Raw genomic sequence first — 21,487 nt, 5'->3', positions numbered from 1 at the left:
TCTGGCAGCTGGCCACTTCATAAGTGACATGCCTTGGAACAACAATTGGAGAAGAAAATAAATACACAGATAAAAGTAAATATTATCAGGTGTCATTTCCCCACCCCCTGCACCCCACCCCACTGTTCTTTCCACTTAATGCTTTCTGATTTCCTTCTTTCTTCAGAACATTGCCAAAGATGTTAAGCGTGGTGAAAAGAAATTGAAATGCCTGGAGGTTCAGTCTACAGGGGTGATCCAGAACACATCCCCCCTGGGAGCTGGGAAGATGAAGGATGAGTTGGAGGAGTTGAGGAAAGCCCTGGAGAAGTTGAAACTAATATGTGGTGAGGAAGAGGAGAGAATACATAAGATCCTTAAGTCAGAAAGTGCCTTTCAGTCCCAAGCCAGACAGTTGGAAGCAGAGGTCCAGGAATTCAGAAAGATGCTACAAAGACTAGAAAATGACCTGGAGTCAGAGGAGAAGCCGAAGAGTGAAGAGGAATTAGTAGCTCTGTGGAGAAAATACATCGTAAGTTGTTGTATTTTGTATGCCTAAAAGCAAGCTGTGAGAAGTGTAGTAAACATATTTGACAAAAGCGAAGGTACATGACCACCCTTGATCATACAGATATTGGTCATGTGACAATGTACTGCAGGAAAGTGCTCCGATATTATGGGGCTGAGGATGGTAGAAGAATGTATGTAGAATCAAATAAGGGAAAATGTGAATGGGGAGAAAAGAACCAACAATTTTAGTCTCTGCCTCACACTATCTGTTCCCTGTTTCTCCTTAGGTATAGCAAATCATGTTTGTTGTTCCTGCTCATATGGGGTTGTGTCTTTCTCTCCAATTAGTCCCATTAAAATAAAGTGCGTACTGGTGGGTTTGTGCACACACACTTATAATTTCAGGTTTCTGGTTGTAGAAATCCCATGTTAAAAAAATCAAACTTCTCTAAACATGAGATGGCATAAGAAGAGGGTCTTCTGCAGATAGAGTATTTAAAATAACACCTCATTAACTTCCTGTTAACAGCTGTAACATTTATGCATCTGTCATCATTTTTATTACTTTCATTATAATCCAAAATGCCTAGTTATATGTTGTATTCAGCAAGTGCTTTGCAAAGAGTAGGGTAAAAGTAGTTGCAAACTTTATTCACTTAAGCCAAACTGTGTTTCAATCCAGCTGTGTACCTACCCCTTTTTGTTCCCTTTTCCGTGCACAGCCATATAACCAGATTGTGGAAAAGCTGCTATTAGCACAGATAGGTTTGATTGTAATTGTACCAGAAGTGCTGCTCGCCTTAGGTCACCCAGTCAGGAAATAGAAATTAAGCCATGTGCATAGGTGCTGGAATTTAGGGTGCGGGGGGTGCTGCAGCACTCCCTGGATTGAAGTAGTTTCCATCATATACAGGGTTTACAATTTGGTTCAGTGGCTCTCAGTACCCCCACTATAAAAATTGTTCCAGCACCCCTGGCCGTGTGACTTTGTTGACCAGTCACACCATTTAATTAGTGAATTCTGCATATAAAATACTCACAGAGCACTTGCTGTGAACAGTTTACAAAACACCCATAGGCACAAAGGTGTTTTTAAAAATTAGTCACCTAACTATAACAAACAACCTGGACATTTATGAAAATCCTGATCATGTCACGGACAGTTTGAGAACAGAAAAAGGGCCAAATCTGACACACAAATGGCTTGTGGCAAATAGTTTGACCATCTCTAGATTCAGCATAGTCTATACATTTCATGTTCCGGGTTTTGTGCTCATGATGCAAACTGATCATTATTTTTATGATTAAGGCAGCAAGAGCAGCGCTTGCAGCAGAAGAGCCAAAGGCTGAGAGACTGAAGTGTCAGCTTAAGGAATTGTTCCGGTTTTCACAGAATATACAACCGCTCTCTGACGGTGTTGTAGCTGCAATACGGGAATATCAAAGGTATTTATCCATGGGGAATGTGGGGGGGGGGGTGGGGGGGGGCTGGCTAGCAGTTTGACATAAAACTTCACTGGGGACTGAATGGCTCCAAGGATCAGCAAGGGTCTGTGGAGAAAGTGCAAGATACAGACTGACCTTAGGTGGTAGAGAACAAAGGGTTTTGGGCTTTTGTTTTGTTTTTTTATTGACGATAGCCACATCCCACATTTCAGTTAACCTTGCTGCCTTGGGACCAGTTCCTGGAACCTTGTTGAGAAGATTTGACTCACAGGAGAAGTCCCAGAGGAGCTCAACTCCCATTTAGACACCAAAATAAATGGCCAGATTTTCAGAAGAGCTTAGCGCATTGGGCGTTGGCTTCTTTTGGCATTGCGGCTGGAAGTGTCGCAACAGGAGCTGCTGGGTGGCTGAATACTTCCATAAATCTGGCCCTAGTTCTGAGTGCTGGAAAATCTCTTTCTTAGGGCCCAAGCCTGCTTCCATTGAGGTGAGCAGGAGTTTTGCCTCTGACCTCAATGGGAGCAAGATCAGGCATTTACATGTTAAAAATAGCAAAGGAAACTGATCTTTGTGGTTTCTCTGATGTAGTGGGAAGGTTTGACTGTCTGGACAGTATATTCTGAGCCTCCATAATGGTTTGGAACACAGATTCCTTATCTCCTGCTCTTGGATCCCTCTCTTGCTGTACTAGGTATAGTCTGGATGAAATATTTGGTTTGACTGCTTGTTTTAACAGTGTAGAATCAGTATTTTTATTTTTTGCTTGCTTTTCATGCTCAACTAAAAATCGGACTGGGAACTGTTGTTGTAAATGGTTTGGCTGAACTACTGCAGAGTGGACATGGCCTTTTTCTGGGAGGTTTGTTTTGATGAATCGTTCCCCTCCCAGTTATCTGGCAGGGCTTATTCCACCTTCTCCTTACTACGTATCTCCTGTTTCCTGCTTCCATGTTCGGGCTGGAAACATTTCAAATCTAGCCTCTCCCTGTGCTTTAGCACTTCCGCTTCCAGGCTGTCTGGAATCAGAAAGTTCAGAGGCTGCAGTTAGCAAACTTCAAGAAAGGATCAGTCTGGGAAGGGGAAAAGAAGGTCAGTTTATTTTTATTGTATCTAAACTGGTTTTCCTATCCCTAGAGCAGACTGTGCTGGCAAATGGAAAAAGACTGGAGAAATAAAATTGTTGCAGAAAAGCAAGCAATTCAAATTTTAAAAATGAAACAAACTGGGATTTATTTTCCAATAAAGAACAACTATAGGAGACTTAAACTTGCCTCTGATCAGAAATCAGTGGCTGTTCAATAAGTTGCCAGCTTTTCCCCAAAACTCCTGCTTCTTTGCAAGGCGTGGCAAAGTCACAGGCTGCTGCTGGCAGAGTCTGTAGAGTGGATGGCAAAGGAAGTAATAACAGAGATTTCCATCTGAGGATTTCAGGGCCCTCAGGAAGCTAGGCTCATTGCAAACACCCCTGTGACATGTAGGTAACTAGTATTATCTCCATTTCACAGAGGGGGAAGCAGATGCTGAAAAGTGAAATTAGCCAAGATTGCGTTGGAAGTCTGTGGCATAACTAGGAGCTGAACTCTTGATTCCCATTCCTGTGTCTTAACAGGACAATATTTCCTTTTATGCATAAACTTTATACTGCAAGCTGCTCCTGACTTCAGGATCCAACAGGATGGAAGGTCAGGAAAGCACAGGGAAGTAGGAGGTAGCTTTAGGGGGTCTGCCACTGGGAAGGGAACTGCGTAAGTTCCTCTCATGGCCCCACAGCATTTAGGACCAGCCTTCAGACTGGGAGCCTGGATATTTAAACCATATATTAGTTCAATGAGTGTTAACTATTTTAATTTATCCACTGATTTTACCTGGCACACACAGATGATTCTAAAAAGTTTAAAAAATATAGAATTAAAAACCAGGAAAATTTATTTTTGTCCTCCTTTATTCTGGGCAATTTGGGGTTATCAACATTTATTTTTTGTGTGTAAAGATAAAAAAAATTTTTAAATGGACCAAAACTCCTTTTTCACCTTTTTATGGAAATGCTAAAGGGTGCTGCAGCTAAATGCTAGGTTTCTTAGATGTACGTGCATGGCTTGTTTCTCCCATCCACCCGCCACGTTGTTCCTTTGATCTTACTTGGTGGATAATACTGAAGATAACAAATTGAACACAATGAGATTGTTTGTTTGGCATTGAAACTGTCAGGCCAGATTTCATCCCTGGTACATCTCTACTGATTTCAGTGGAGTTGGAGCAGGGGTGAATGTGTCCCTCCATATCTAAGCAGGGTTTGTTGGACATCTGACTGGCAGAAGCAGCTGCCTAGTGAAGGGTGGACAAAGCCAGGAGAAAACGGAGGTTCTTTGTGTTGGTTGGAGCAGGCACACGAGGATTGTGCTATTTTTGTCCCTCAGTGAATTGCACATTTAGCTTAAGATTTCACTTTAATCATTCTCGCCATTGTCTGCTTATTCTTGCAGGGCCAAGGGAAAGACATTTAAAATGAGCACTGGGACTGAAACTGAGCTCAGGCAGAGTTTTCAAAATCCACTGCGAGAGTTCCAGTCGTGGAAGCCATCAGCTCAGAGACTTCTGGACTCCACTGCTAATGTTGCTGAGCCCTCCCTGACACATGCTTTCTTACTTCAGATTGAGGTAGAGAGTTGCAGCTAAGTTAGGAAGCCAGTCTCTTGTTCGCATGGCACAAGCTGTAATGACACGTGCACGAATGCAGCTGTTTGTTGGCGACAACTGAGAATGTTTTCCAGTTCCTTTAGGAAATAACACACTGCTGAAACTCAGGCCCACATCTGCACTAATTGTAACAAAGTCACATCATTTTGGGCATTCTATTTAGTGAGCTAGAGTTGCCAGTTGAGAAAGGAATGTTATATAAGAGCTAAGTGCCTTATTATTGCCTTTGGCAGTAACCCCACATCCATCTGGGTAGGAAATCTGAGGACTCCATTAATACTTTTGTAATAAGATAGTTTAGATATTAAGATACATAATTGCTGCATGCACCCATGAATTGAGTAGTGATGGTGACTCCCTCGCCCCTTGGATCTCTGGAATAAATGTTTTTATAAACAGGGATCAAACTGAACCATAACCCTGATAAGACAGTTTCATGTCAGGCACCATGTAGCTCAGTAGGCTTCCTTCATGCAGATCAGGAAAGCAGCTGCAGAACCAGAGAAACGAAGCAGTCCGGTTTATATAAAAGAAATATTGGGAGCAGAATTTATGCCTTCCTGATGCAGTTTGTGGTATAGCAGCCTGAGTCATCCGTTATACCAGGACTCGAGTAGGCCCACAGAGCCCTACAGTGTTGCTCACAGCTTCCTCCTTTTAGGAGTGTAGACGACAGATCCCAGCAAGCAATGCTTCACCTTGATGCGAGCAGCCAGGCTTTATGCTGAGCCGTTGGGCCTCGTCTCCATATTTGGGATGAAGGTGACTGCAATTGGCTCCCTTTATGTAAAAAAATGAGTGCTGCACTTGGGGTTCTGGCAAGTTGCTGATTTGGCTCTCAGCTTGGCACACGGTGGGTGCCTTGTGGTATAGCAGGTATGCTCAAGATACTGTTGTCCTACAGCCATGACCTTGCTGTTTTTCTGTGCATATGCCACCTGATCCGCTCATGTAGCCCTGGGTGTTACGAGAATACTTGTTCTCCTGTAGGCATGCCTGGCTGAGAGCTCCCAATTCAAGGAGAAGTTGATGATGTTACAGCTGAAGAAGGATTTGCTAAGCAGTATCTTTGGTGAGGAGAGAGCAAAGTCTCTCCTAGCAGAGGTAACCGATACAGCAAAGGAGAGAGAAATTCTACACAAAAGTCTGCTACAAAGGAAAAGCAGACTGCAGGTGAGCAGTTAATATTCAGTTCACTCCAAGGCCTGTTTACTATTTAATATTGTGACAGAGCTCTGTCCTTGCCTCCGTGGGTCCCACGTTTCCTGGTGGATTTCGCTCACCTCAGAGGCTCACTGTGACCCTCCACATAACCCTTCTTTTTCTAGGGACAAGGGTCACAGTCTACTGAGCCATTTTCATCATAAGCCAGCAAGGGAAGTGAGGAGAAGTTATCCTTCCTTGCACAGTCTCTGTTGTCTCCCAGTCTCAGTGATTAATCAGGGGGCAAAGGTGGGGGGGGGAGCCTGGGCCCACCCTATACTCCGGGCTCCAGCCCAGGGACCCTAATGGTATCAGCTATGGTAGCTGACCTTTTAGAAACATGACATGTACAATTCCCTGGGCTACTTCCCCCACAGCAGCCCTCACTTCCTCAAGCTCCACTTCACCCTTACCTCCGGGTCTTCTTCCTTGTGCCTGATATGGTGTGTACTACTCAGTCTCTCCAACAGCACAACTTCCTCCCACAGCTCCTGACATCCACTCCCACCTGAGTGGCTGGGAGGCTTTTAACTAGTTTCAGCCAGCCCCTGATTGGCTTCAGGTGTCCCAATCAACCTAGCCTTCTCCCTGCCTTCTGGAAAGTTCTTAATTGGCCCCAGGTGTCTTAATTGACCTGGAGCAGCTTCCATTTCACTTAACCTGGCACCAGGGATTTGTTTAGCCTGGAGCTAATATATCTATCTCCCACTACTTTTCTATAGCCATCTGGCCTTGCCCCATCACAATATCCATGCCAAAATTGTGATCAATCTTTTATTAATCCAGATTTGTATAAATAAATTCACTAATACTAACCAACTGTGTCTGATGCATTTTGTAGATTAATAGAAATGTGGATTATTGTGCAGGGTAGCTGCTTATTTGCTCATAGTGTCAAGTGGACACTGACAAAATAATATAACTGTAGTTATATCTAGTGCTCTTTTTTCTCTTTCTGCCTAGAGTTTGGTAACTCAACATAAAGACTTTGATGCAGGCTTTCTGCATCTGCAGAAGAAGTTATCTGCTATCAGAGCCAAAGTAGATCTAGAGAATGAACCACAACCTGACCATTCAGGTAAAGAAAGACGACTCCAGAGACTACAGGTATGTTACAGTGATTGTTATCTATGCTACCTGCATGTTAATCACGCTCACATTGGCAGATGGCCTGACTGATATATTTTCCTTCTAGGCAAAATGTATAATTTATTTATGTCAGAAGTACCGGGGGGGGGCGAGGAGAAGCCTTTACTTGACTTGTCACACAAGTAATTATCTGATTCTAGAAAGATGTTTGTTCTATGATAAATTTATACAGCCTGGTTCTGATCTCACAGTGGTGAGAATCAGGGTTGGGAACTGGGATTTTTCCTGTAGTGCCAAGAGAAATGAGCAACACAGCTGGGTCAACCTAACTTTTTAGTGTAGACCTGGGCTCGGTGACAGCAAAATCAAGTCCTTAAATTGCTGCTATTTTGGTGCTGTTGCACCATTGTGATGCTTTAATTAGCCTACTAGCAGTAAGCATGCTATCACTTGACTTCTTTGTAATCAGCTGCTAATGTATCAGAACGCCTGCTGGCTTCTTTTGTAAATTTTCAGTTCTGGGCATCAAAAACTAAATTGCTTAAAATTAGTTATTTTTCTTTAATACATCTCATGCTGTCAAATGGACCCAACTGCAGAATCAATGTTCTGACCTATCTTGTAGGCCAAATGATGTTCAGTACATAAGTAGCCAATGTACAGTATTCCCTTTTCTCTACAGATGATCCAAGAAGAATTGGCAGAGTTTATAGTTCAAAGGGAAGAGCTGCAGAATCTAGTTCAGTCTAATCCCACAGATTTACCCCAGATGGGATTACCCCACAGAGATAAAATGAACCAGCTTTCATCTGACTATCAGACACTGAAGAGATCTCTGGAGGTAACTCATCATTTAGTGAAGAATTTAAAGTGTCAGCTGTGAAAATTATCCTTTCACGTTATCATAATGTCTGCTTTCAACCGCTGACATTTTCCGCAAGCGGAAGGCAGGGGCTGAGTTCTTATGGCCTTGATAAATCTTTAAACATTCCCCAGTTTTCTCTATTTTAATCTTCCTCCCCCTACATTGTGACCACCATCCTACCATCTGAGACTACATGTAGATGTAAATATTTTGGTTGTGGGAGCGGGGAATTTTTACCTATATAGTTATAAAGGTACAGCCCCTAGAGTGGATGCAGTTAAACCATACTGCTCTAAAGCACCTTTATGCCAGTATGTTTCCCTTTCTGTATGGGAATAGGTTATACCAGAATAAGAACCTTTATACCAATATAAATGTGTCCACACTAGTGGGGGTTGTACAACTTTATACCAGCATAATTAAACAATACAACTTTTGTGTTCAGACAAGTCGTGAGGAGTGGATAGACTCCCTTTTAGAGTCTATAAACACTACTCCTTGTTTGGTTTGGAAAGTCTCAATTGTGTAGTGTGAGGCTCCCCACCCCGGGGGGCTGAATCCATTGCCGAGTGTCCAGATCTTTTTGGCTTGGGCTCATGCAATGTTCTTGGGATTTGCTGCATCGGGCATTTAGTACTGGGTCCTCTGGAAGGTTTATCACAGAGGCTTTTATAAGACCTAAAAGTTAACGAATCAAACCCACTGCAGTTACATCAAGGACTGATTTAACCTAAAGCGGGGGGTTCTCAATCTTTTTCTTGCTGAGGCCCACCTCAGCATGCTATAAAAACACCAGGGCCTGGCAAGGGAGGAGGGGGGAGCGCAGGGTTCTGGGGCGGGAGGGAGGGGTCACGGACCCTTGAGCATAGGCATAGTTTTACTTCTATTGAGGCGGGGGAAGCAAGGGCTGGCTGAACTCGAGCCAGCCCCGCACAGCAGGGTCCAGGGACGGAGCGCCACCTCCACCCCCTGACTCACTCAGGAGGCCATCCAGCCTGTGTGGGCCGTGGGGGGATGCAACCAAAAAATATAACTCAAAGTGGGGACTCAGTTCAAAAAGTTTGAAAACAGCTCAGGGTGCAGGCAGGGGAGTAGCTCAGGGTGCAGGCAGGGGGTAGCTAGGGACTGTGTGTAAGCGGGGATTAGCTCAGGGTACAGGCAGGTGGTAGCTAGGGGCTGTGTGCGGGCAGCAGGGGTAGCTCAGAGTGGAGGCAGGAGGTAGCTGGGGGGTGTGTATAGGTTGGGGGGGGGCTCCCAGTGCGGCTCCGAGCTTCAGGGGTGGGTGCTGGGGCTCCCGGCTTCAGTGCCGCACCACTCCCAGCTGGGGTGGGGGAAGAGGGGCAGGGGCTGCCGGCTTCAGCCCCACACTGCTCCCAGCTGGGGGGCAGGGTCGGAAAGGGGCACCGGCTTCAGTCCCGCACCCTCCCGGCTGCGGGGCAGGCTGGGGTGCCAGTTTTAGTCCCACGCCAGTCCCAGCTTCAGCACTGGGGCTCGGGGCATCGGGTTTCAGCTGCAGGGCTTCACAGCCCCGTGAAAGGGCTCAGAGACTGCCAGCGGGCCACAGATCCCCAGTTGAGAACTGCTGACCTAAAGTATTTTGTTGCTTGTAAAAACAGGGATAAAAATCTTCCCTTCCAAAACAAACTGCGCTCATGTAAAATTCTCTTGGTTTGCTATGTCACTAAAAAAATTATTCGTCATAAAATTTGACCCTAATATGCTAGGGAATTCTAGTTTTTAATCACAAATAGTAAACAAATATATCACTGAAATAGTATTTTTCCAGGTAAAAGTACCATATGGCAGATCTCTTTCTATTATATCTAGAGTGATTTCACATGCAAAGAGGGGAGGAGGAAGTACTTAGTTGAGATACTAAAATATAGGATTTTTCACTTTGAGTCATCTGTGAAGAGGGAAACTATTCTAAAAAATACATAATGCCCCACCATGTGGCTAAGCTCAGATCTGCAGGCACTTGTCGATATCCAGTTAGGAAGTGCATTCCATGTCATGGTACTAAACAGCTAGGAGTTTCTGCCTTTCATTCGTATTATCATTTCATTTCTTTGTGTTTCTTATAGCACTCGTTGCCATAGTCTCTCTAGCGAAACCTGCTGTCTCTTTGTGTTCTATCACTGTTGTGTTTTTGTCACTCCTGGTATTTTTAGATCATCCTGGCAGGGACCGAGAAGCACATTCAGGAGCATTGGACGTTCAATAATAAACTGTCAGACCTTCAGGGGTGGATCACAATGACTGAACAGAAGTTGGAATCCTATCAGGATGCCAGGGGGGAAAGGAACACAGAGAGCAGAGTCGCAGATTTGGAGGTGAGGACCACATCTTGGCGTATGGTGTCATCATCCATTTGCTTTTGTGATCCATGTGGCAGGTAGTTGTTCAGGGGAAGTGGTGTGTTCCCCTGGGCTCCATATCTATTTGCATTTGCCATGTATGGGCCATGGGGGGATGCAACCAAAAAATATAACTCAAAGTGAGGACTCAGTTCAAAAAGTTTGAAAACAGTTCAGGGTGCAGGCAGGGGAGTAGCTCAGGGTGCAGGCAGGGGGTAGCTAGGGACTGTGTGCAAGCAGGGATTAGCTCAGGGTTAGGCCCTACTGCCTAGCTGGACTGGTCTATGATGAGTGCGTGATGGTTTGTGGGTGGTTGGGGCAAAAGAAGGATAAGCTTCTGTTGAAATGTCTGGGGCATCATTAAAGGAAAATCCAGTCTTGAAAGTGAATTCCTCCTGGCAGGATGGTTTCTCCAGACACACAGCACTGTAGCATTAAATGGTGCGTTACTCTATGGGTTTATCCTACGTTGCATTTTTTGTGCCAAAGGGAAAATGTCCCCGTTCCCACGGTTGCTCAGTTTTTCCTCGATGGAAGTACTTTGGGGTCAGATTCACTCATTCTGGTGACTTACACTTCCTGTGCTATCCTGGGCTGATTGGCCCTTGAGCAGGAAGCAGCAGCTTTAATTTCCATTGGGGGGCTCTGGAGAAGCCCCACAGTGTTACCCTGCATCAGGGACGTTCTAGCTACACCTCTTCCCTAATCCCATGCTACCCACTTCTTGGACTTTCCTGGATTCCTGCAGGAACCCCTCTCAGATCCTGCTGCTGGGAACCCATAACTTGTGTAGTGCCAAGAGAAATGAGCATAATCCTGGGCTGAACATAGCCCTTCATTTGACACAGTTATCATGCATTGTGGTAAAGCTTCAGAAACAGCAGCGACCCCTGAAAGTGACTGTGAGTGCTGTGAATTTCAGGGGCTGCTAGCTGAATTCCCGGATAAGGAGATCCAGCTGCACCTTGTTGGGGCTCATGGCCAGCTGGTGATTGAGAGTTCTTCTCCAGAGGGGGCAGCACATGTCCATACTGAAATGAACCAGCTGACAGAGTCATTGAGGTCACTCAAAAAAATGACAACCAGGTAAGTGTTCATATGTCTTTCCCTTGTCCCTTCGAGGGGAATTCTCTCTGCTGCTCTATAACCAGCCCTGCAAATGCTAAGCCTGAAGGAGTATTGAAAGTTAGGGGCTGTGCTTGATTCTCTTTTGCCTGCAGTGGAGCTACTTCTGATTTATGCTGGTGTAAGAAGGAGGAAACTCAGGCCAACTGTGTCTATGTCCTGCACAATACCTCCTCTGAGACTTCAGCCAGGATATTGTGGTCTGTGAGCAGACACTCTACCTGGCAAATCTCCCTTAGGCCTGAGCCATTAGGAGCTTTGCAGTACCTGAGTCAGGAGATAAGGCTTTGAATGAGAGTGTTGCAGATGTGAACAGAGAGAAAAGTCTGGATCTTGGAGAGGTTATGGAGGAGGAAGGGGAGGCAAAACTTGGATATTGCCTGCATGTGTGGGGCTAGGGAGAGAGCAGAGTCAGAGGCGCCTCTGGGTTTAGAGACCAGAGGGGCTGGGAGGGTGACATTGTTAGTGATGACAGAGAAGAGGACTTAGGTGGGGGGAGCTGAGATGCTCACCCAAGCACGGTGATAGCATGTCTAGGTTAGTTATCATGATCAGCCACCCCAAACTGACAGTCTCTACCTCCCTTGTATCCTTCAAGTATTAGTAGGAGATAATGAGGCTCTTGAACTGTGCCTCTTGCAGCCACAGCAAACCAGCTGTAATGGGGGTGACAGTTTCACACAGTTTTGTGTTGAAACCTCATTAGATTTCAGAGCATGGCTCCCAAGGATAAACAATTCAAATGAAAGTCGTTCAGAAACAAGCCAAGTCAAACACACACACACACAGAGCTCATTCTTTAATTAGGTCTTGCCAGCAGCTAAGTGTCACTTTGGAAGACATTCTTACCCCTACCATTACCAGATGCCTTGGCTGTTACCTGTCAAGGAATGCTGCTTAATTAGAGCCACACATTCCTTCTCCATCTCCGGTGTGAGCTCTTGGGTTCCTTTACAAGTGGTTTGTCTGGATTACCAGGTGCTTGGGAGGAATTCTATGGCTCTCATGATTTCTGTGGATGTCCTGGATTTTTGTTGAGAAATACACAAAGAATTAACAGGTTGCTCACATGCTTCTGATGATGTTTTTTGTTTTTTTGTTTTTAGAGCACTCTCAATTATTTTCATTTTGGAATTTGTTTAGAACTGGTCCCCTCCCCCTGCCTTTTTTCCCCACAAGCATCAGGCTTCTCAGAGGTTCGATGTGTCCAAACTATGCGGTCCTGACCTCCTCCACCAACCACACATTAGCTCTCTCAAATGGCTCTCTCCAAATGAGACAAAAGTGCTTCTATCCATTAATGACAATTTCTGGTTTATTTTCCACTCAGCATAAAAAGATCTTTAACATTGTGCCTAACCTCACTTTAGCTCTGTGACGGGTTGGACCCCGCTTTCTGGGATGCCACCTGATGTACTGGGATTTCACTGAGCCTGCCTGCTCCAGTAGCCTTGGCTCCCTCTCCCTGTTTTGCTGAATTAGGCTTACTGGCCTCTGGCAACACGCACGCTCACACCAGCTGTAGAATCACACACAGTCTGCAAACAGCACTCTCTGAGAAGACTCAGCTAGGAAATCGCCCAGCACTCAAGTGCAGCTCCCCTCTGGAAAGTCTACCCAAAATAATATTGTCTTGCGCAGTAGAGAGATCTATACAACGTAAGCTCATAAATTCGCCCCCTCCCTCCATGTGGAGGAAGATGTTCACAACTTCTTGCACCGCCACCCCAGTTAGAAATTGCATGAACTGGGCTTAATAATAAAAAATAAGTTAATTAACTATAAAAAGCAGATTTTAAGTGATTATAAAGGATAGCAAACAGAACAAGGCAGATTACTAAACAAATAAAACAAAACACGCATACATACTAAGCTGAAGATCTTAAAGAGACTGGTTTCAAGAAATAATTTCTCACCCTAAATGTTGTTTTAGGTAAGTTGCAGACTTTCTATAGCTTAGAGTTCCGGTTATTTCTCTTTACAGACTAGACTCCTGTCTTAGTCTGGACTCAGCCCTTGCCTTTCCTACCGCAGAGTTGCTTTGTCTCTTCAGGTACTTTCAGTCGTCTTTCTTCTTGGGCAGGAAGGCAATGGAAAAGTCTTGTTTGCCTTACCCCCCCAACCTTAAGTAAAATTTACATATAGCGGGAATCTTTTGTTTCCCAGTCTTGACCTCCCTGTCCTTTTAGTGGAAAATTACTAGAAGTCCAAGATGATGTTTAGTACCAGGTGACAGGACCAACTGACCTAGTACCGTCAGCCTCTCAGGAAGGAGAGAGATTAGTATCTTCAAAGTCTTATTGTTTCTTCCTAATGGCCCATCAAGGCTGATGGCCTGCTGTCTGGTGGGTGTCTCCCAAATACAAACACATAGTTGTAATTGTTACATAGTCTATATTCCTAACTTTAGATACAGAAATGATACATGCATACAAATTGGATAATCACATTCAGTAAATCATAACCTTTCCGATGATAACTTACAAGATCCATTTTGCATAAAATATATCTCAGTTATGCCATATCCATGTCATAAGCATATTTCCATAAAGAATATGGGATGTAATGTCACAAGCTCCCTCCGGCTTTCACTCAGCCCTGACCTAGAACTCCAAGCTTGTCTTTCTGCATGTTCTCTCCCTCCCACCCAAACAGACTTGACTCTGCCAGTGCTACTGTCTAACACCGCCTTTGTTTCCTTCTCCTTTTTCTACCTTCATGCCTTCTTTCACACTTCTCCTCCCCTCCTCCACACCTAGAGTGCCTTTCCGGAACCCTTTAACCTGGCTACCACCACTTCCTCATTCAGATCCCACCTCTGCCGTGGCACCTCTGAGAATTAAGCTAATAAAAGTTATATTAAGAAATCCATAGTTAGCAAAACCACCGAGATGTATCTGTGATCCTTTCCCTACTGCTCCCCTTACTCCATTTTTGTTTATGACCATCACTACTTGTGTTATGTCCACACTGAGAGTGGGCTCCCGTCAGGCCAGGGGCTGTGTAGTTATCTGTTTGAATGCAGTTAGTGCACTGTCTGGCTGGGTGCTCAATAAATAAAATAACCCACCAATAACAATGAATAGCTTTCCTGCCCCTATGCTTTCCTGTATCTGCAATGCCTCTTCTGCAATGCAATCCCATCCCTCGGTCCATTGTATTCCCCTGTTTTAAAGCGCATTTCTTCTCTCATTGGCTTGATGATCTTCCCAGATGCAACAACCCTTTTGGCTTACTCTGAAGCCTCTAATAATAAACTAATTATCTTCAAGTCCTGCCTGCTACTGCTCCGTAGTAAGGCTTGTTAAAATCTCTAACTACTGCTGACTCGCTAGGGAGCTCAGTGCAACCCACCCTTGATGTTCTGAGGCATTTCGTTCATTCATCATTTTTCGGGCTGTTGCATGTTCTTCTCTTGTCCAATCTTCTGTTGGCTGCTTCACCCCTCCTCCTTGCCCCCCCCCCTTCTTTTAAAATGAGCTGTTCTGTTACTGGTATGTCTTCACTGCAGAGGTAACTCTAGTGGTCTTCACTTGAGTTATTTCTCTCATGTTCACCGAGCTCAAGTGAGAGCAGCTGCACTGCAAAATAACACTTGAGTTTCTGTGTCTGCACTGCACTCACTTGTATGGCACTGAGACTTCTGAGGACACGTCCCATGGTCATGCCATGAATTCTTTCACTGTGCATTGTGAGAGAGAAGGCCGTAGCTATGCTGCTGTAGCAGCTGTGGTGTAGACATGGCCTTAGCATCTCTGTGCCTCATTCCTCAACTGTAAAATGGGGATAATAATCCCTACTTCCCAAGGATGCTGTGAGGCTAAATACATCATACCTTGTGAGTCAGTCAGATATTCCCCTAATGGGCGCCATATAGGCAACTTAGTTAGAGCACTCTGCCTGCACCATGCTCGCAGTCCCGTAGGCATGGGAATGAGGGATATGTTTGGGAGCCAAATGCTGATCCCCGGTGGCATTTCATTATCTGCACTTTGCTAACTGGAGACCTTGACAATAAAATGACAGCCTCATTGGGCATAGATTACATATTCTAGCCATGTTAATTATGTGAGCTTTCTGGATGTACATAAGTACAGCACTATATTAAATCTATAGACAATACTGGCAGACCTTGATATTAACTGTTTAGAATGTTTTAGATTGGCAAAGCGTAGTTATGCACCAAGAAACACTCCTGATATGGAGCCTTAGAGGAAAGGATACTTAAAGAGGCAGAGCCTAAAATTATAGATGGGCCTGAACCAAACCCCAACAGCCACGCGCTCCCAAACTGAGAAAGTTTGGATCCAGCTCAGGCCCATCTCTGTGTGGTAGGGGAAAATGAGGAATGGAAGGGCTAAAGAGTTGCCAGCAACTTTTAAAAAAAAATCACCCTCTTTTCCAAAAATATTGTACTGTTAGTCATTTTAGGTATTAACTGTAACTCAGACAATAGAGGGGGAAAGGTTTCTCATGTTGTTTAATAAATGTATTTTGACAGTGCTTTGTGTGTTGTTAATTTCACTTGTTCCCATGTGTAGTATTTCCACACTACAATAATGGAGAGAAAATATTTTTTAAATATGAAAATGAGATTGTAAAACCCACAAAAGCTGGAATGGAAATTCAGGCTCAAGCATAGAACCTGAAATTACTTTTAACGTTCCTTTTTTAAAGAGCCTAGATTTCAAGTTGACAGTATCCCTTTCAGGGACTAGCCCACAGTCATGCAGGAAGTCTGCGGCAGACAGGAATAGCACCCAGATCAGCTGACTCCTGCTGTTGTGCCTTAACCGCAAGACCATCCTTCTCGTCAACTGTACTTTTCCAAGGGGCCACTTCTGGAGCTGGATCTTAATGTTTTGCAACATTCTAAGCAGAGCTAATATTCTTTCCTACCTATCTATACTAATCGTATTTATAGCAGCATTCACTATAGTACCTACTGCTGTTCGGATTTGCTGGTCCTCGCTGAACATCAAACACAGTGCTGTGCATGCGTATGTGCCCGTATTCACGCAAAAATAACCTGCACCAACGTGTACAGTGTGGAGCTACATTTACATGATTCGGGTTACTGGTGATGCTCCAGTGATTCCTTGCTGCCAGGAAAGCCTCTTGGTACCCTAGTCAGCTAGACATGACCCCAATCGAGTGAGGAGACCCCAATAGAGTGAGGAGTCACCAGAACTGCTACATGGGACAGCAGTGGTTTGAGTCCCATGCTTTTTCATTTGCTTGAAGCACTGTAGAGACAAGGGGGCTCAAGATGGTACAAGGAGGGAGCAAGTCAAGGAAATCAACAGACAGGCTGAAGTATTAGATCCTATCAGTGGTGTTGCTTGTGCAGAGACGAGTGTTGTTCTGATAACTTTCTTTAAAGAGCTACAAGTCAGTGCTAGCACTGAGTACTACTAATACTTTGTGACACGGCTGATTTGTTACTTGTTCTTACTTTATTAATAGTAAGGAAATAATTGTAATAGTATTTCTAAGCATAGATATGTTGGTTTGGTTCCCCACCCCTTCCCCCCATTCCATGGATGTATCAGTTGTCAGGTGCATCACTGCGTTGACTTCTCTGATTTTGTATTTTGAAGCCTTCTCAGCAGCATGCAGCCAAATACAACAGTGGTTGATACGAGGAAGAGTATAACCATCGTGGGTAATACACGGACGACTGGGTTTGCCTTCGGCTCTTCAGAGGTAACTCTCAAGCGCTCCCAGGTGAGAGAAGCAATCTGTATCAGCGTTCCTTAATAACTTTACAAAGCCCATTTCTCCTGGGCTCTGTCTGATACCGTATGTAAAACTCTCCAATTTGCAAAGTCCAGCAAACATCTGAAATGTGGGGTTCAAGGCTCTGATCCTTACTGGGTCATTAGAAAGCACATCTGACATCTTCAATTTGGAAAGATTGATGTAGGAGCATAGCTTCATGACTCCCATACAAATCAGTGGAAGTCACTCAGCCAAACTCACATGTACTGTTTTGGATATGAAACGGTATGTGTTATAGTAGAGACCCTTGTAAATAGTACCATTATGCCAGGCAGAGAGTTAGAAAAAAACACATGGAGCCTTCTGTGTTTTGCTAAATTCCTCATTCCACTGTCAAATTTTAGTAGCGCAAAACCAGGGCCAGATTCCCAGATGGTGTAAATCAGCATAGCTCCAGTGCAGATGGTTTACGCCAGCTGAGGACTTGGCCCAACATCGCCTTCCTGTGACCAGTTAATTATAACTTGAATCACAGATGGATGGTGCCTCCTCCTCCATTTCCAATTATTTTGTCCTTCTACATGCATAACTCCTATGAAAATCATAGGGGATTTTGTCTACATAGGAAATCCAGACCTAAAGTTCTTCCTTATATTGAGAGCCTGTGGGACTCGAGACTTCAGTGGAAGGTGAGGGTGCACAGCACCTCTCAGGAGGAACTCAGCACTTTGTAGAATTGGCCTCAGTTAAGATGAGACAGGAGAGACCAGACCTGGACCCTGGTGATGCCCCACTGGAGTCAATGGGAATTCAGCAGGAACATGATCAGGCTGTTGGTGACTGAAGGCAGTAATAATAAAGTCTGTTTCCTTTTTTATAAATTCCTTTTTGGGTTTTGTTCTGTGACTCAGGCAAATGTGAGCAAAGAGGAAGAGAACAGTCACCTCCTTAAACTCATGAAGGACTTTGAACAGTGGTTACATGTAGAAAATGCCAAACTGAGCAAGATTCTTGTCACGAAACCCTCCAGTTGTGAAGAAGTTAAAGCAATACAGAGCAAGCTGAAGGTTGGTTTTCAAACACTAATTTTCTGAGTGTAGGGAATTATGTTGGGAGATGAACTTAAGAATGGCCATCCTGGGTAATATCAATGGTCTATCTAGCTTAGTATCCAGTCTTCTCACAGTGGCGAGTGCCAGATGCTTCAGAGGGAATGAACAGAACTGGGCAATTATCAAGAGATCCATCACCTGTCATCCAGTCCCAACTTCTGGTATTCAGAGGTTTACGGACACGGGCAGCATGGGGTTCCATCCCTGAGTATCTTAGCTAATGGGCATTAATGGACCTATCCTCCATGAACTTATCTAATTATTTTTTTAACCTAGTTATACCTTTGGTCTTCACAAGATCCCCTGGCAGCAAGTTCCACAGGTAGACTGTGTGTTGTGGGAAGAAGTACTTTCTTATGTTTGTTTTAAACCTGCTGCCTATTAATTTCATTGGGTGACCCCTAGTTCTTGTGTTATATGAAGGGGTAAATAACACTTCCCTATTCACTTTCACCACACATTCATGATTTTATAGACCTCTATCATGTCCTCCCTCAGTCATCTCTTTTCTAAGATGAGCAGTCCCAGTCTTTTTAATCTCTCCTCATAGGGAATTTGTTCCATACCCCTGATCACTTTTGTTGCCCTTCTCTGTATTTTGTTCCAATTCTAATATCTTTTGTGAGATGGGGCAACCAGAACTGCATTCAGTATTCAAAGGATGGTCATACCATGAATTTATACAGTGGCATTATGATATTTTCTGACTTCTATTATCTATCCCTTTCCTAATGGTTCCTAACATTGTGTTAGCTTTTTTGACAACCACTGCACATTGAGTTGATGTTTTCAGAGAAGTAACCACAGTGACTCCAAGATCTCTTTCTTGAGTGGTAACAGCTAATTGAGACCCCATTATTTTGTATGTATAGTTGGGATTATCTTTTCCAGTGTTCATTATATTGCGCTTGTCAGCATTGAATTTCATCTTTCTATTTTGTTGCCCAGTCTCCCAGTTTAGTGAGATCCCTTTGGAACTCTTCGCAGTCAGCTATGAACTTAACTGTCTTCAGTAATTTAGTATCTGCAGATTTTGCCTGACCCTTTTACAGACATAGGTGCTGCAGCATGCCCTGACTTGAAGTGGCTTTCGTTATATAGAGGGTTTAGAGTTTGGTTCAATGGCTCTCGGAACCCCCGCTATAAAAATTGTTCCACAACTCCTGTTTACAGATCATTTATGAATATGTTGTACTGTGCACAAATCCTGGAGGGATCTCACTGTTTACTGCATTCCATTTGAAAAGTGACCATTTATTCTTACCATTTGTTTCCTGTCTTTTAACCAGTTACTGGTACTTGAGTGGACCTTCCCTCTTATCCCATGACTCCTTACTTTGCTTAAGACTCTTTCGTGAGGGACCTTGTCAAAGACTTTCTGAAAGTCCAAGTACACTATATCCAGTGGATCACCTTTCTCCACATGTTTGACCTCCTCAAAGAAATGTAATAGATTGGTGAGGCATGATTTCCCTTTACAAAAGCTGTGTTGACTCTTTCCTAACATATTGTCTTCATGTATGTGTCTGATCATTCTGTTCTTTTCTATAGTTTCAACCAGTCTGCCTGGTACTGAAATTGGGTTTAGCAGCCTGTAATTGCCAGGATCACCTCTGGTGTCTTTTTAAAAAATAACTATCTGCCAGTCATCTGATACAGAGGCTGATTTAAGCAAAAAATTATATATTTCAGATAGTAATTCTGCAGTTTCATATTTGAGTTCCTTCAGAACTTTTGGGTGAACACCATCTGGTCTTGATGACATATTACTGTTTAATTTATGAGTTCTAAAACTTTCTCTATTCACACCTCAGTCTGGGGTAGTTCCTCAGACTTGTCACCTAAACAGAATAGCTCACGTGTGGGAATCTCTCTCACATTTAACTTCAAAAAGGGGAACTGCACAAAAGCAAGGAAGCTAGTTAAATGGAAATTAAAAGGAACAGTCACAAGAGTGAAATGCCTGCAAGCTACATTGAAACTATTTTAAAACACCATAATAGAGGCTCAAACTACCGATTCAAATAATTAATTCAGCTTCTGTGTGATGACTTTGTCTTTCTTGATGCTCCTTTAGCACCTCGATCATCCGTTGACATGCTTCCTGCTTCTGATGTAGTTTAAAAATTTTGCTGTTAGTTTCTGTGTCTTTTGCTGGTTGCTCTTCAAATTCTTTTTTGGCTTGCCTAATTATATTTTTACACTTGACATGCTTATGCTCTTTATTGTCCTGTCTATTTGCCTCGAATTTTTGAAGGATGCCCTTTTGCCTCTCACCTCTGTTTTAGTCTGCTGTTTAGCAATGGTGGCATTTGTTTGGTCCTCTTTCTATTTTTTTTCATGTGGGGTTTACATGTAGTTTGAGCCTCTATTATGGTGTTTTAAAATAGTTTCCATGTAGCTTATAGGCATTTCACTCTTGTGATTGTTCCTTTTAATTTCCGTTTAACTAGCGTCCTCGTTTTTGTGTAGTCCCCCTTTTTGAAGTTAAATGCTACAGTGGTAGGTTTCTTTTGTATTTTGCCCTTTACAAGGATGTTAAGTTTAAGTATATTATTGTTGATTTTACTGAGTGGTTCAGCTATGTTCACCTCTTGGACCAGATCCTGTGCACCACTTAGGACTAATTCAACAATCGCCTCTCCCCTTGTGGGTTCCAGGACTAGCTGCTACAAGAAGCAGTCATTAATGGTGCCTAGAAATTTTATCTGTGAATCCTGTCCTGAGGTGACATGTACGCAGTCAATATAGGGATAGTTGAAATCCCCCATAATTATTGGGCTGTTTTTGTAGCCTCTCTAATCTCCCTGAGCATTTCACAGTCATCACCATCCTGGTCAGTTAGTCAGTAGTATATTCCTACTGCTAAACTCTTGTTAATCAAGCTTCGAATTTCTAAGGTACCATTTTCTAAGATACAGTTTGATTCATTTAAGATTTGTACTATATTTGTCTCTATGCTTTCTTTCACATATAGTATCAGTCTCCTACCAGTACTACCTATTCTGTCTTTCCTATATATTTTGTACTCTGGTATTACCATGTCCCATTGATTATCATTGTTCTACCAAGTTTCTGTGATGTCTTTCATATCAGTATCTTCATTTAATGCCAGTCACTCAAGTTCTCCCATTTTAGTATTTAGACTTATAGCATTTGTATACAAACACTTATAAAATTTGTCAATATTTAGTTGTCTGCCTTCATGTGATTCAATTGAATGGGACTCTTTTTCATTTGACTGTTTTTCTTCAGTTCCTACCTCTACTTTATCACTTTCTATCCTCTCCTCTTTACTAGGATATAGAAGTATGCTCTTTAATCAATCCTCTCCTAAGGATTGTATTGCCTGTCCTCTGTCTGAACTGTGTGCTTCTCCACAG

General features: G+C 43.5%; 1 protein-coding gene across 1 annotated transcript in view; it reads left to right on the top strand.

The window, feature by feature from the left end:
- Nucleotides 1-21,487, top strand: part of SYNE3 (spectrin repeat containing nuclear envelope family member 3) — an 83,931-nt gene that overhangs the window by 43,260 nt on the left and 19,184 nt on the right. The window contains exons 6-15 of the mRNA XM_084632673.1: nucleotides 167-511; nucleotides 1,799-1,935; nucleotides 4,419-4,593; nucleotides 5,623-5,805; nucleotides 6,799-6,942; nucleotides 7,607-7,765; nucleotides 9,961-10,122; nucleotides 11,069-11,232; nucleotides 16,872-16,998; nucleotides 17,904-18,059. Of these exons, the coding sequence (XP_084488799.1) occupies nucleotides 167-511; nucleotides 1,799-1,935; nucleotides 4,419-4,593; nucleotides 5,623-5,805; nucleotides 6,799-6,942; nucleotides 7,607-7,765; nucleotides 9,961-10,122; nucleotides 11,069-11,232; nucleotides 16,872-16,998; nucleotides 17,904-18,059 (1,752 nt within the window). The remainder of the gene's footprint in view (nucleotides 1-166; nucleotides 512-1,798; nucleotides 1,936-4,418; nucleotides 4,594-5,622; nucleotides 5,806-6,798; nucleotides 6,943-7,606; nucleotides 7,766-9,960; nucleotides 10,123-11,068; nucleotides 11,233-16,871; nucleotides 16,999-17,903; nucleotides 18,060-21,487) is intronic.

This window comes from Lepidochelys olivacea, assembly GCF_965140295.1.
Source record: "Lepidochelys olivacea isolate rLepOli2 genome assembly, chromosome: 6".
In the NCBI taxonomy this organism is placed as follows: Eukaryota; Metazoa; Chordata; order Testudines; family Cheloniidae; genus Lepidochelys; species Lepidochelys olivacea.
This window is presented reverse-complemented; position numbering and strand designations above follow the sequence as displayed.